This window comes from Triticum aestivum, chromosome 4D, assembly GCF_018294505.1.
Source record: "Triticum aestivum cultivar Chinese Spring chromosome 4D, IWGSC CS RefSeq v2.1, whole genome shotgun sequence".
NCBI classification, from domain to species: Eukaryota; Viridiplantae; Streptophyta; class Magnoliopsida; order Poales; family Poaceae; genus Triticum; species Triticum aestivum.
This window is the reverse complement of record NC_057805.1, coordinates 302018256-302034348: the sequence shown is the minus strand read 5'-3', so window position 1 is coordinate 302034348 and position 16093 is coordinate 302018256. Positions and strand designations below refer to the sequence as shown.

Sequence of the window (16093 nt, the reverse complement as noted above, 5' to 3'; positions counted from 1 at the left end):
GTGTCACATGGGTGCACTGGAGGGAGATCTCGAGTTCCTGTAGGAGCAAAAGGCAATGGCTGCGGCGGTGGACACCAGAGGAGGGGGGAAACTTCAGACAAAGAAAAGAAACTAGGCGTAACTAGACTTGCAGGAGGCGATGCTAATGGCCACTGGACCGCCGCGCATGCGAACCTAGCTTCGCCTAGTGTTTGGTGCGGGGACATGTCAAGAGGGGGTCGAAGGCTAGGCTAATGTAGGAATTGGTGGTGACGGATCGTTGCGAAGCTGGACTGACAAATGGTGGTGCTAATTAGGGGCATATATGGCCAAAATCTTAGTCAGCGGTGCTGAATTTGGAATAAAAGAAAGGGAGAGAAAGAGACGACAGTGAGCGAGAGAACATGGGAGAGAGGCGGCATGAAAGGGTTGTGTTATATCACGCGAAAGAAACCTAGCCAACATTGACTGAGAAGAGTGGTCCCACTCATCTCGCACCCCCACGGTGCACCAGAAAACTCTATTCCCCGAAAGTTTAGAGTTTTATAAGAATTGCATATTCATTTCATATTTACCTACAAATTTGTCTAAGAACCTTTATATATTGTCCAGATGCATTGAACCATGGTGCTCTATTTCATCAAGTTTCTAAAAACCAGTTGAAAAGGGTAAAATAGGAGTAATAAGGAATAAAAATCACACGGAAAGGGGAAAAGGACCCCTACTCTCTCCACAGGGGCCAGGGAGTCCCAACTCCGCCTCCACGCTTGACCTCACCTCCATCCGTAAGCGTCGCCGTCGCAGTCGCCGGCGAGCGCCATGCGGCCTTCCTCCCGCATACTCGCCGCGAGGCACCTCCTACGCAGCTCCCGCTTCCAACCCTCCACGGCGGCCGCCGCCTCCTCTGTTTTCCGGCGGCTCGACGGAACCAATGGGCAGTCCGTGGCGAAGCCTCTCCGTAATCCCCACCTCGGAGAACTCGGACCAAACTGTAGGGTTTTTCCTGGGAGCGGCGCCCCCTTTGCCCACCTCAACTGCTTGCTGCCGGACTCCACCTACCCGCCGCACTGCGCGCGGCCCCTCCGCGACTTGGTAACAAGTGCTTACCGCATTCTAGTTTTTTTTTTACGACATACCGCATTCTAGTTTCGACGCTGAGATGCATAGATACAGTAGTGCATGATAGGGTCTTACCTTATACGTTATCAATGTTTTACTGAAATATAAGTGGGAATTTCCTAGCAAAACAGTAGGCAGCAGTAAGGTGATTCGTTAATAGCTTACACATAAAAAATGAAGCACGACTGATGGACTTAGCGGGCGCTGTTGATTCGGCTTCAGTTTTGTTCTCTAATTGTTACAAAGGGAAGATACTCGGTCTCCGGCTTAATCTGCCAAAGCACAAAATGAAGTACTAGCGTGGTGCATATGGCAGTGTTGCCTTCTTAATGCTGATTCTGTCTGTGAAGTGTTGTTGTATTTACTCTGCACTTTTCAGTTCCATCTGAAATATGGTTATTCAAGTATCTTCTTGCGGTTGGTTCGTGATGTCAGTGATTGCAGCAATGACGAAAAGTTTGATGCATTTGTCTGTTAATTTTCTTAATAGAAGCTACTGTTTGTTTGTCAAATATGGTTTTGTGATTCTTACTATGTTTGTAGAGAGGGCATGCATTCTCCACAGCTGCCAATTCAGTGACTATTGGGAAGCCGGCTGATGATAACATGCATAAAGATGCCCCAAAAAAGGACATTGATGATCAGATAGCAGACGCGCAGATTCTTCGAAACCTTTGGAAGTACTTAATGCTGAACGATAGCCCTGATTTCCGCTTCAGGCTTGTGCTGTCATTGGGCCTCTTAGTTGGTGCAAAGGTAAATGCTACTCGTGAAAACTCTAACCCATACAAGTATCGTTGATGATAAGAAACATCAACTTTTGTTAGCAAAAACTTTTGTTTCTTTTGTACTCATTAATGACCAGCAATCTGCAAATGTTGGCAATCCCATTTGAGCTAACACTCTTCCCTAGAAGCTACCATTGACCATCATGTTGCAGGCTCAGTATTGATAATCTCTTTACCTCACTTTGTTGGTATGCAGTGCCCATAGTGCACTGATATTCTTCTATATTTTCTTTATACAAATGACCCTTTAACCAATTCTCATGTAATGTGATAAACTCATATACAGCCTATTTGTAGGTGTATTTTTAAATGGAATTTCTTGTTTAATACCTCAAATAGTCGACTATCATCACTCTGAAATCAAAGGAAGAATATTGCCCTTCCAGTTATGATACATCATACATACATGTCATAATGGATGAAGTTGTTACATGAACCTTCCAACTTTGTCACGTGCCTTATCTGTTTAAAATTTTATTTTGACGAAGCTTTTCTGTTTATAATGGACACCAGGTTATAAATGTTCAAGTGCCTTTCTTGTTTAAGCTTGCTATCGATTGGCTTGCAGCCCTTGGTGGCGCTGAAGCCTCGCTGGCATCATTTACAGATGCTAATGCAACCATGCTGGCTCTCTTTGCAAGTCCAGCAGCAGTTCTGATTGGTTATGGTATTGCACGGTCAGGAGTATCAGCTTGTACAGGTACATTTGTTACAGAAGTTGCTTATCATTGTTTTCTTACGCCTGAAAAGCTGTCAAAAGAAACTCCTTTGGTGAGCATGAGGATATGCATTTTTGAGATTCTCTCTTACTGCTCTCCTGTTAAAAGATATATAACTATGATTTAGTCCTCATGGCAAAATTTCTGTTTTCAGAATTGCGCAATGCTTTATTTTCTAAAGTGACTGCGAGAGCCATCCGTTCAGTCTCCAGGACGGTAAATATTGAAACCTTTTCATTTCTATGGTACCACGTTTTAGTGAAGTTGAATGATTATTTTCTGTTTGAAGTCATCCAGAATTTGGATGTTTCAGCACAGTATGGATATAGTTGAATTAAGCATCTTATTTTTCTTGATATCCAATGCTATCGTTCTCCTATATATGTTTATATTCACGGAGAAGAAAAAAAGTTACTATAATGGCATCTGGACAAGATCCACTTGTTGGATGACTGGTGCTGCGCAACTGTTTCGATGTTAAACTGCAGGCACTTTAAGTATTGATTTAGTTTCTTAACTCTTCGCATTGCAGGTATTTTTTCACCTGCATGAGCTTGATCTTCGTTATCATCTAAGGTACTTGGGAAATGCTCTGATTCATCCATCATGCTTGTTTCGATGTTTTCCCTCTTTTCATTGATTAACCGCATTATCTGTTGTCCTGACGTACAATACATTTGTGGTAAAAATACCACAAGTAACTTAGATGGTTAAACACTAATTCCTTTATATAAGCTGCACCCATTTTTTTATTCAATCAAACAGTCAATAAGAAGTCTCTGAACCCTAATATCCTCTATCCGTGCCCATGCTACCCTTCCTGCTTACCTGCGTGCCCACACCAGTAACGTGCGCCAGCTTTTAATCGGCCCTAAGGTCTTGCTTGTATTGCATCCTGTAAATCGGTGTGGAAACAAGCGACAAGAACAACACTTATTATTATGTAGTTGCTGAGTATTGATTTAATGGAGGCTATTTGAATTTTCATTATGTTTCCTTGCCGGTTTATGTGTTTCAGCCGTCAAACTGGAGCTCTAAATCGCATAATTGACCGAGGCAGTCGTGCCATAAATTACATTCTTACAGTGATGGTGTTCAATGTTGTTCCCACAATACTAGAGGTACTCACAGTTACTACCCTCAACTGTTACTGTCCACCAGTTGTGCAAATTGCCTGTGATATTGTCATATTGGTGCTGGTTGCTTTTGGTAATTTATGTCATTTCTTCTTGTGGCCTTTATGTGAGCTCTGTTTGCCTTGTGCTGTTGCTTCTTATTTACAGATTGGTATGGTGTCAAGTATACTTGCGTACCAGTTTGGTTCCACTTTTGCTTGGATTACTTCAGTTTCAGTTGCTACCTACATTGTTTTCACTTTGGCTATCACACAGGTGCGGACACTGTACTCTGTCATCACATATGTAGTCTTAAGATCTTGCTTTCATAAATGCTCAATCTACCTATCTAATGGTATCTTTCCTACCATGTATTACTCTGGTTCTTCATCACTCTGTTTTCATTATGACAGTGGCGGACTCAGTTCAGGACAGCCATGAACAAAGCTGATAATGCTTCTAGTACAGTGGCAGTTGACTCCCTGCTCAATTATGAGGTTATCCCATGGTTGTCCGTTACTCTGGTGTCTGGTCTATATTTTTACCGTTACATATTGTAATTCAACTTCTTACCATTCTTGTTTTGCTTGCGTGCAGACTGTTAAATACTTCAACAATGAGCAATTTGAAGTTCAGAAGTATGATAAATACTTAAAGAGTAAGTACATATATCAATTAATTCGTGGGAGAAATATCATCACAAAATGAAATACACAACTACACTATAAGTTAATTTTGTTAGATATGTTTGATCTTTTAACTACTTTTTCTTACAATGTGCTCAGGTTACGAGGATGCTGCACTGAAAACTCAAAGTAGCCTCGCCTACCTGAATTTTGGGCAAAGTGTTATATTCAGCTCGGCATTATCCACAGCAATGGTTTTGAGCTCATATGGTATAATGAGTGGTGCTCTGACTGTCGGTGATTTGGTAGTTCCTTATGTCAAGTCTTTGTGTTTTATATCTTTTGCCATCTCATTTCTTAAATCACTTTGACACATTGGGGTAGCAATACATCCACATCAAAGTAGAAAGATATTCAACTCAGGTTGAATATATCCTCAGGTTGACCAATATTACCTCAGGTTGTCAACATGAAAGTTGGTAGAAGCGAAAATGTGTAACTGGAAAATAAAATATACTCCCTCCGTCCCAAAATAAGTGGCGACCACGTCACTTATTTTGGGACAGAGGGAGTACTGTTTAACAATGACTTGATATTAAGCTTCAGATCTTTTTCGTTTTCTGCTTTTCTTAGTCTTGCAGTTGCCTTTGATTAATGTGTTGAAATCTTGGCGTCCAGGTCATGGTTAATGGACTTCTATTCCAGCTTTCACTGCCGCTGAACTTCCTTGGGAGTGTCTACCGAGAATCTAGACAGAGCCTCATTGACATGAAGTCTATGTTTCAGTTACTTGAGGTAAAAGCTTTGTAGTTATAGATTCATACTGCTCAATGTCTGATGGCATGCAGTTTAATTTATCATTAATTATGGTCTCAGAAACTTCAGAACTATTATCTGCGTCTTGTTTTAGGAAAAACCTGGAATAAAGGATGAGCCTCATGCACAACCTTTGCAGTTCAAGGGAGGATGCATTGAATTTGAGAACGTGCATTTTGGGTAAGTTTTGTCCTTTGTTAGCTTGTTAAGTGCCGCAAAGTGCTTATATTATTTCCCAAAAGAAAACTGCACATGTAGCAAGTTTGAAAGCAGTAGAGCAACCAAGCAGCTTCTTTTAACCATTGATAGCCAATTAAATGATAGTGTTTTTTTCCAGTATATTTGGTTTCCTTTGAAAAGAATGTGAAAGTATTCCTGCTAAATACATCCTTGTTGAGTGAATTTTTTTTCTTTCCTGAAAGTTCTTTCAGCAGTGAATATATAGTACTGAAGTGTTTATAGGACATCTAAATTTAGTGATTTTCTTTGTCTATGATCTCCCTGTAAATTTGAACTTCTCTAATCATCTCGACTGTCATCTCCAAAGACCTCAAATAGGTGAAATATTAACAACTTGGATCATCTAACAAATAACTCCCGATTCATGTCATCTGGGTACTCATCACTGTTTCAGATACTATGTTATTAGGGATTTACACATACAGCTAAGACTTTACTAATTTTAACGTTCTTTAATTAGCAAAAATCTGAGAACAGTCACTGTGCATATTGGGATGTACTCCCTCTGTTGTAAATTAAGTAAAGTTCTAGCTTTGTCCTAAGTCAAACTTGTTTAAGTTTGACCAAGTCTACAGAAAAATAGACCAACATTTAAAACACCAAATTATTTTCATTAGATTCTTTATAAAATTTGTTTTCGTACTATCTATATTTGATGTTGTAGATCTCTAACACATTTTTGTATATACTTGGTCAAACTTAGACTTGTTTGACTAAGGACAAACCTAGAACTTCAATTAATTTGGAATGGAGGGAGTACCCTGACTAAACAGAATTTCTTCAAAGTAAATTTAAGAAACCAACCAAGGCTTTAAGTACAACTACGTAAATCAGATCTGTGATGTAGTAGAGGCTGTAAATTAGACAACAGTCTGATCCAGTACCATATTTATTGACGAGTAGCTCAGAGATTTGATTTCTTCCAGGTATGTGCCAGAAAGGAAGATTCTTGATGGGGCCTCTTTCACTGTACCGGCAGGAAACAGTGTGGCAATTGTTGGAACTAGTGGCAGCGGTACACTAATCTTCTTATTTACTAAATAATATTAAAGCTTTCGGTTATCTTATGTTGGTGTAAGCAAAATATAATCTTCGAAGTCATGAGCATCATTACCTCACAAGTTTTGGGGTGTCAAGTAGAACTGTTAGCATCTCATTTTTGTAGACCTGTAGCTGTTTTGTGTTGGATATCATAATAATTTAGGCCACATCTGGAAAATAAAGATCAGTGCGTGAGTTTATGAGAGGTCTTTGAATTAGAAGCTCCTCTTGAAGTGCCCTTGTAGATCTGTACATAATCATACAAGAGTTGATACCCCACTGTTGTTACTATCAACATAACTTCTGTAGGGTTAATTGGATTGTCTATGTCTGCAGTGCTTCTATAGACATGCAATGTGATGATGTATCATATATGTCAGCTGTGATTAGCAAGACCTTAGTGATTTTGGACTTCTAAATATACATAGAACTAAGAAATCCTAATAGGGTACACATCAGCAATCTCTTTTCTGTAAGGTCTTCATATATTTACAATATCAGTAATGAAAGTGCAAACATTGCCACATTGGCCAATGCATGATTTCTTAGCATGTCGTGTAGTCATGGCACATGGACTAGAGTCATTAATGAAGGATATCGAGTTTCCAGTAATGGATGCACAAATTTCGCTTAGGACCTGTAAGAGCATCTTCAACTGGACTGGGGAAATTTGACATCTCATATGTCCGCGGATGCGTCCGCGGACAGCATGGGCTCGAACCCTATTTGTCCGCCCCAGCAGCCGCACCCCTCATACCCAAACCCCCAAATCCATACAAAGCCATGCAACATAGAACAACACAATGATGATAAACACATAGCAGTTTGTCATACATATATAACCGGACACATCAAGTTCATCATAGCTAGTTCATACTTCATACGATAGCACTAGGATAGGACAACCGGGCATAGTTAGTTCATACACATGTGATAGATACGACTACGATCTAGGACTAGATGACATAAAAGTACGCAAATGGACATCACCACTTTGCCTTGCCCTTCCCCTTGTCGTCTCCGGGGCGCCAGTAGTGCATGTCGAAGGCGGCGTAGGCATCATCGTCCGGGGGGCCATCAAAGTTTCTGGAGGACTCGGAGGAGGGGAGCCTGGCGAGATGTCGGGTGGCGCTGGCCTACTCGGCAAGGCGGTGGGCTTTGGTGGCGACGACTGTTTGCCCAGCTGCAAGCCGCTCCGACGCCTCAAGGCTCAGCCGCAATGCCTTCGCGTCTCGCGGTGGCAGCGGTAGTGGGCGTTCGTCTTCGTGTTGGTCAACGACCAGCGTAGAACGCAGTGGAGGATCCGGTCCTCGTCGTTCGATTCGGAGGGTAGGGGGACCGGCGCGGATATGCAAGATCCATGAACGTAGTGGCTGGATCCTGCCCGGGCCGCTTGCTTTGTGCGTGAGCTGCCCGTGCCTCGGACTCAAGGAGCCGCCGCGGGCTCAATGGTGATGGGACCAGCACCTAGCGCAGCCGAAGGTGATGGCCTGGAGCTGCAAGAGCCCCGCCAGGCCGTAGGGGAGGGCACAGACCGCGGTGGTCGGGCGTGGAGGTGTAGGAGCCATTTTGAGCCACGGGGGAGGGCGCGGAGCTCGACGTGCCGCCCCTATCCATTCGCGATTGGCGGATGGCGAGCTTGTCGTGGGACTCCGCTGCGAGGGCGTCCTGGTCAATGGGATCTGGTTCGGATCCGGAGCTGCTGCCGGAGCTGGAGATGGTGGCGAGGAACGGCGGGGACAGGACCGGAGTGGAGAGAGTGAGGTAGGGTTTGGTCCACGGTGGGCTTGGGGTTTTGTGGGGTCGGGGTGGGCCAATGCGGTCCGATCCGACGTGGCGGACGCGCCCCATTTCTGCTCACATATGGGCTGTATGTGGGGGGGTGCCGGACAGCCCGGACATATGGGCTGGGTATAGGGGGTCTGGTTGGGTGGCGTTTTTGGTCTGGGCCCTGTCCGGGCTGACAGCCCGGACATATGGGGGCGGGAGGTGGGGGGGGGGGGGGGGGGGGCGTGGGAGTGGGAGTTCCGGTTGGAGATGCTCTAAGCCTCTCCAAATAAATTTTGTTGAAGCCATTATGTTTTCAGTACCTAATAGGAGGTGTCTTCTAAGGTTTACAAGCCAAAGGTTCATCTCTGCCCAAACATGTTTGAGGGCTTATTTCATATAATTGTGTTTTATAGTTGTTTAACATTTTATTTGAGTCCAAATCTTGTCTACTGGATGGACAGCACATATTGTTTAATCTTGCTTTAATGTGAGCCATAGAAGAGCTGTTACTTCTGGGTAAGTGGTGTTCATTAACTAGTCCTTTCTTCTGCAGGAAAGTCAACCATACTTAGACTTCTCTTCAGATTTTTTGAATCTACTTCAGGATCTGTAAGAACAAAGAAGCATGATCCCTACTTTTGATTTCTTGCTGATAAATTGATACTCATGTTATGGTTTCTCAACTTTCTGATGTACTTCACATTTTCCATTCTTGTGATACCTTGTGTTCTTTCTTCCTGGCAGATACGAATAGATGGACAAGACATCCGAGGAGTCACACTGGAGAGTCTTCGGAAGTCTCTTGGTGTTGTACCACAGGACACGGTTACCCCTCTGATACTCTATTCTCTGTCAACGCTTAATATTTCATGCTTCTGTTGGCCTCTTACTGAATGCACTACATTGTGCTGTAGAGTCGAAATGCATTATTACAAGTCCTACTTTAGGAAGACGACAAAATTGTATTTTATCTAGTTCTGGTAGGAACTTGTACCCTACCAGACCTGGGGCGTAAGCAGTAAGGGAAGGATGGAGCGGGGCGAGGCGATGAGCGGGCGCGCCGGCGGCTGGGCGCCGTCGCGTAGGAGGAAGATGGCGGCGGCGGCTAGGGTTCTGGGCGGCTAGGGTTTCCGGCTCCTCTGGGAGCCGGGCAATAGGGATAATAATATTCTTATTGCTTAATTCCAAAAAGAGTCTTACAGCCTATATTTATAACCTAGATAACTTGCATAAGAATTAACCTAAAATAACTTGCATAAGAATTAACCTAAGATAACTTGTGGGCTAAGATTGCCCGGTGGGCCTAGCTAAACCGGCCATAACACTTCTCCCCGCCTGCACAAACAGCTCGTCCTCGAGCTGTAAGGTGGGGAAGCGCTTGCGGAACTCCTGGAGGCGATCAACCAGCGTCAAACACCTTCTCGACAGCTGGGGCGGCCAGGTCGGCGGCGACGGCGTCCTCCGGAATGTAGTCTGCAACCTCCAGGTAGAAGAGTCGCGGGCAGGCATGGCCGGGCGTGTAGGGCTTGTCGCAGTTGAAGCACAACCCTTGGCGGCGACGCTTGAGTAGCTCGTCTGAGGTGAGCCGGCGGAACGGGCGCGCCGCGGTCGCGGCGAGGGGTGCCGCAGAAGCCTGCACATGCCGACCCTGTGCGGAATCCGGCCCGGGTAGCGACCCAGCGGTCCGGGACGGTGATTCCTGCTGGATGGCCACCGCGCGGCGCTCGAACGCGCGGGCGTAGCACATGGCCGACTGGAGATCCTGGGGTCCCCGAAGCTCCACGTCCACGCGGATGTGATCCGGAAGTCCACCGACAAAGAGGTCGGCCCGCTGCTGTGCCGTCACGCCCGACGCATGGCATGCCAGGGCCTGGAAACGGTCGGCGAAGTCCTGCACCGTGGAGGTGAAGGGAAGGCGGCCAAGCTCCGCCAGGTGGCTCCCGCGAACCGGAGGCCCAAAGCGAAGGAGGCAGAGCTCGCGGAAGCGCTCCCAAGGGGGCATGCTGCCCTCGTCCTGCTCGAGGGCGTAGTACCAGGTCTGGGCTGCACCGCGAAGGTGGTAGGATGCCAGCCAAGTGCGCTCCGACGCGAGCGTGCGCTGGCCACGGAAAAACTGCTCACACTGGTTGAGCCAGTTAAGCGGGTCCTCCGTGCCGTCATAAGTGGCGAAATCGATCTTGGCGAACCGTGGCGGCGTCTGGGTCGGCGCACCATGGCCGACCGGCTCGGCGGTGCGGAGCAGTGATGATGACGGCGCCTGGTCAACGGTGGGGAGGCCGTTGTAGGCCCCCGCGGAGTCGGACGAGGCCACAGACTGCAGCGTGGGTACCGGTGGGTCCCCGGCCTCTGTGTAAACTGGCGGTGGCGACGTCCCGGTTAGCCAGGCCGGGATCGGGGACGGTGACGGCGGAAACCGGACCTGCTGGATCGGAAGTCCTCCCGGTGTGGACTGGCCCAGTCCGGAGCTGGGCGGCGGCGGTGGGAGCTGGACCGGCGCGGGCCAGTGCGGCCACTGCGGCGCTGGGGCGGGCGCGGGAGGCGCGGGTGGCGCCGCGAGAACCGGCGCGGGCCACTGCGGCCAGGACGGTGCTGGGGCGGGCGGCGGCTGGAGCGACGGATGGGCCCCGGCGATCGCCGCGGGTACCGAGTACCAGGGCAGGTGCAGCAGCGGCGGGGGCCCGCCGGTGTAGCCCGCCTGGAACGGCAGCAGGGGCGTCCCGCCCGGGCCCGACACGTTCTGGATCGGCCAGTGCGTCGCCGGGTGGCTGTAGGCGGGGGGCGCAGCCGGCGGGGTGGTGTGCGGGCCGGCCAAGTACAGGGAGATGCCCTGGACGGCCGTCACGAGGTCCCGCAGGGTGCTGGTCATCTCCTCCGGCGTGAAGACGGAGGTTGTCGGCGGCGCGGAAGTGACGGGGGCCGGCGGCGCGGAGGTGATCGGGGCCGGCGGCGTTAGGGACCCGGCACTGGTCATCGGGGCGGTGGTGATGATGGGCAGCGGCGGCGTGGGTGTTGATGACGACATGATCGAACCCGAGTCTCTTGATACCAAATTGGTAGGAACTTGTACCCTACCAGGCCTGGGGCGTAAGCAGTAAGGGAAGGATGGAGCGGGGCGAGGCGATGAGCGGGCGCGCCGGCGGCTGGGCGCCGTCGCGTAGGAGGAAGATGGCGGCGGCGGCTAGGGTTCTGGGCGGCTAGGGTTTCCGGCTCCTCTGGGAGCCGGGCAATAGGGATAATAATATTCTTATTGCTTAATTCCAAAAAGAGTCTTACAGCCTATATTTATAACCTAGATAACATGCATAAGAATTAACCTAAGATAACTTGTGGGCTAAGATTGCCCGGTGGGCCTAGCTAAACCGGCCATAACAAGTTCTCTTTTGGAAACCCAGCTTTCTATGTAAACCTCTCCTACAAAACAACAGCTTCCCCACCATAGCTGCTTCTGGTGCAGCCACAAACCGCACAGATGGGGAAAACATATTGAAGTATCATTACATGTGGGATAACAAGTTTACCTATATTTAACAGAAGAAAAGTTCCAATAGATGATCGAAATAATGTGGTTTGTTCTGTTGCAAGAGAATCAGGTTAAGCTTACAGAATTAATACCACTGCAGGTACTTTTCAATGATACTATTAAGCATAATATACAATATGGGCGGTTATCAGCAACTGATGAAGAGGTGAGGTGTTCTTCCAATACACAGAGGAGCTATAGTGGTGGTGACGAGAAGGCAGCTTAGTCATGTTTGTTGTAGAAAAGTAATGTATTTTTTTCTTCCAAATTTCCATACAGGTTTATGATGCTGCTCGACGTGCTTCTATCCATGATACAATTATGAACTTTCCTGACAAGTATGACACAGTCGTGGGAGAGCGTGGATTGAAGGTAAGATAATGTCTTATTTTGTGCAAAATCAGGAAATGCCGTAACCTGTGACATTGAAATTATTAGCTTAGCATATCTCAAGAACTGTTGTTTGGCCGTTTTTGCAGTTAAGTGGTGGTGAGAAACAACGAGTGTCAATTGCTCGTGTATTCTTGAAGGAGCCTTCCATTCTGTGAGTCTCTCTCACCCATTTGTATTATTGATGGTTGTCTTGTTTGTATCGAGATATTAGGTAGTATCCAGTGGGCAGAGCTACTTAGCGGCCATACTGAGCCATGCCACCCTGCCCCTGCACCTCTTAAATCTATGCACAATAGTTAGTAAACCATATATATATATAGAAAGTCTATTCATCACCCAGGGTGCAGAATAAGTTATTCTTCACCCGAGGTAATCTTACGATCATTTCATAAATAAATTACATTTGAAATACAAATAGTTACTCCCTGCGTCCCAAAATAAGTGTCTCAACTTTGTACTAACTCTAGTACAAATTTATACTAAGGTTGAGACACTTATTTTGGGACAAAGGGAGTACATTCATATTGATTCACTGCATAAAATTTGACATAAGAAAAAAATATAGGTCATAAGACCAGAAAAATTACATTTTATGTACATTTTACACTATGTTTTTACATTTATAATTTTACGAAACATAGAATATTTTTTACGGCGATTATATATTTTCTTACGTTCTCTTTTTATGTTTGAAATAAGACAAAATTTACGGAACGTAAAATTACGACGCATTGATGTTAAAATAGAGGGGGTGAAGAATAACTATTCCTCACCCAGGGTGATGAATAGTCAATCCCTATATATGTGTGTGTGTGTGTGTGTGTGTTAGGCTTAAAATCTATTAATTTGGGTTTCTCTAACCTGTTATGTGGTCATGATCCACTCGTATTGTTGGCACTATCTTGATTTTCTGCCTATCTCCACCACTGGTAGGTATTGTTTTCTTGTCAGCATTATTGAAGTATCATGATACTGTATGTTTACAATTGTTTCGTAAGCATACTCAGCTTGTGTTTTGTAAGAAAATACCCAAAGGATTGTCCATTCACCAACCTAATTATGTAGAGGGTAATTGGCTAGTATCATTACTTAATTACGGACACATGAAGTACTCCCTCTTTTCATTAACACAAGACGTTTTAGGGACTTGCATGTTCAGTCTAAAACGTCCAATATTGGTGAACAGAGGGAGTACTTATTAATTGAAAATGCATAAGCAAGTTCAAGCTGTGACCTGTGACATTGAAATTATTAGCTGTTTTCTCTAGCGTAGGTCACTGGGAGTTTGTGCATGGATAGTAGATAATGGCATTGAGCTTTCGTGCAAGTAGAAGCTAATCGGGCTTTGAACTCCATTTATGCATGCATGCAGCATGCCTTTTAAGATTGCATGAGCAGCTATTTTACTGTCAGGAGGCAATAGGCCTCAAGCTTTTAGTACCTCATTGAACACGGAACGAGGCAATGACTTCGTTTGTAAGCTTTTGCGTGGCTAGCTGCACATGCAGACCATTTTAGGGGAGGCCCAGGCCCAGTTGTTTCCGTCCTTGGTGTGTGATCCTGATCAGTGTCACGACTCCAACAATTTTACAAGTTGTATTGTGTTCCCACCAGGTTGCGATCCATCGTATGATCCGTTCTAGTCAGGCAGGGTTGTACCAGCGCGTGATACCATGCTCCAATTGCAGTACTGAAAACCAGGGTCTTATTGTTCTCAATCTTTAGGCAAGCCGCTCTGTATGTAGAATCTATTAACGCTCTTGTATGATGGCTAACATGAGTCAAAGTCAGACCTGCTAAATGGTTTTGAAGTTTGAACTAATTTCAGATACTTATCAAACAATATTTTGGAGTTATTTTGTGTGCAAATAATGGGCTTAACCAGTTCCTCGTGCTGACATAATTTCTTCTCTGATTTGTACCAGATTATGTGATGAAGCTACAAGCGCACTCGATAGCACTACTGAAGCATCGATTTTGAATTCTCTGATGTCCTTGTCCGTCGATCGTACCTCAATTTTTATCGCTCACCGACTCACAACTGCAATGCAATGCGACGAGGTATTGAGATTTGTGCACATACTTAGTATGGCGTACATATGTGGAAATAAATAGCGTGGCTTGTTGCTAAATTGACAACACGCAGTCCAGATTAACAACCAGAGGTTGCTACCGCAACTGCTCATGATATGAATTTTCTAACTGCATGGGAGTAAACCCTATATGCTTTGTATTCATCTATAAAAAATCATCACTTCCTTGATACCTATGCAAGTCATGTTTCAATTGATTTTCAGATCATCGTCCTGGAGAATGGAACAGTAGTGGAACAAGGACCACATGATTTTCTTCTGTCAAAGGGCGGGCGGTATGCTGAACTGTGGTCACAGCAGAACAACAGTGAAGCCAGTGATGCTTCTGATGTTAGCTTAGAAGTTTGATAGACTCGATACAAGTTCCCCTTTGCAAGGGAAAATTACACATCCATCTCTCACTGAAAGCAGGTTTCTCCTTGGCCTTGTAAATGTGGTGCTTAAGATTTCATACTGGGGGAACATAAATATACAGTTGCGGGAAAAATTCTCCATTTAAGAGAGAGCCGAGAGGCAAAAAAGTTTCTTCAGAACCATTTGACGATCCTAGCATATGTCCATGTCAATGTAACACTTTTTTTTGTTACATGGAGTAAGTAAATACTCCCTCCGTCCCAAAATTGTTAGTACAAAGTTGAGTCACTTATTTTGGAACGGAGGGAGTATTACTAACCGCCCGTTCATGACCCTGGCAGGTAGTTTAATGTAGTACTACCTTCCTTTTGGTTTATAAGGCTTGTGTGTATTAGATCTATAATTTAACCAACATAAGATGAGCTGTATTGTCTAAAACTTATACCATTAGAAAGTATATGATTTGAAGTTTCTAATGATATATTTTTTATGATATATAACTTGTATTACGTTGGTCTATTGGTCAACCTAGATATACATGTAAGCCTTATAAACCGGGACGGAAAGGAGGTAGCACTATCAAAACTGCCAAGACGTCTTACATTAGTGGACAGAGGAAGTAACATTCAAATGTTAATTTATTTCCATTATGGACATGTAAGCCTTGCGTATGCCATTTGGCCATTCTTGTGTAGTCAGACTTCATTGCAGTTATGGTAGATACCCAGCTGGACGGCATTGGAGCTTCTAATGCAAAACACACGAGACACGTAGTGTGTTATTGAGTTCTTATTTGTTGCGTAGAAACTTATTCCTTTTGCGTTCTACAGTTGTGGATGAGTATACACTGTTATATTATAGCCAATCAAGTTAATGACAGCTAAATTCTTTGATGTGGACAACGATTTGCCCCCATGCTAAATTGGAAGGATGCTTGGTAGCGGTATTAGTTTTTTTTTTTGCCCCTTGTTGCTTTGCACTTGGATAATTTGCCACTACTTACATTGTAAATATTTGATAATTTGCCACTCTTTACTTTGCACTTTGATCTTTTGCCCCCTGTTAGATGAGACCCATGCGAAATCCCTAAATTACTCTTTGCACCTGATTGACCATGCACGAGATGAAGTCGATCCCCATCTCCCGTTCTCCTCTTTGTTCCCACAACTTTAGGACATGGGAGGCGGCTAGGCCTTTGTCGTGAGTGTCTACCTCCCGGCGATGGCCAACACAAGGTAGGCTACAAGGGCGGTGGAGAGTAGCAAGGCTGAGGGCAACAAGGTGCAAATGTGGTGAACTGGGGCTCTTCTCCGTGCCGCTCGAGGAACTCCACCAGTAGGTACTCCCCCACCATCATTGCCAGCAGCAGTCGTTGCTCACCCAACATGCTCGTAGGTCGGAGCAAGTTGGGCAGGAGAGTGCAAGCTCATGACGACTTCATCGCGGGCTTGCGGGCTCGGGCGTCACACCATCGCTGAAGAAGAAAATGGGCTCCACAACCCTGACCAAGGCGCGACCGA

The 16093-nt window shown here is 45.5% G+C and overlaps 1 protein-coding gene across 1 annotated transcript; it reads left to right on the top strand.

Moving 5' to 3' along the window:
• The first annotated feature begins 763 nt into the window (after positions 1-763).
• On the top strand, positions 764-14755 carry LOC123097569 (ABC transporter B family member 25, mitochondrial). The gene is made up of 20 exons (XM_044519340.1): positions 764-1071; positions 1642-1854; positions 2400-2586; positions 2760-2821; positions 3138-3181; positions 3624-3726; positions 3889-3996; positions 4134-4217; positions 4318-4378; positions 4506-4651; positions 5025-5141; positions 5257-5342; positions 6329-6417; positions 8767-8822; positions 8958-9038; positions 11834-11899; positions 12013-12105; positions 12213-12277; positions 14052-14187; positions 14424-14755. Exons 1-20 carry the CDS (start codon positions 799-801, stop codon positions 14565-14567), a joined length of 2214 nt encoding a protein of 737 aa, XP_044375275.1. The 5' UTR covers positions 764-798; the 3' UTR covers positions 14568-14755.
• The last annotated feature ends 1338 nt before the right edge of the window (positions 14756-16093 follow it).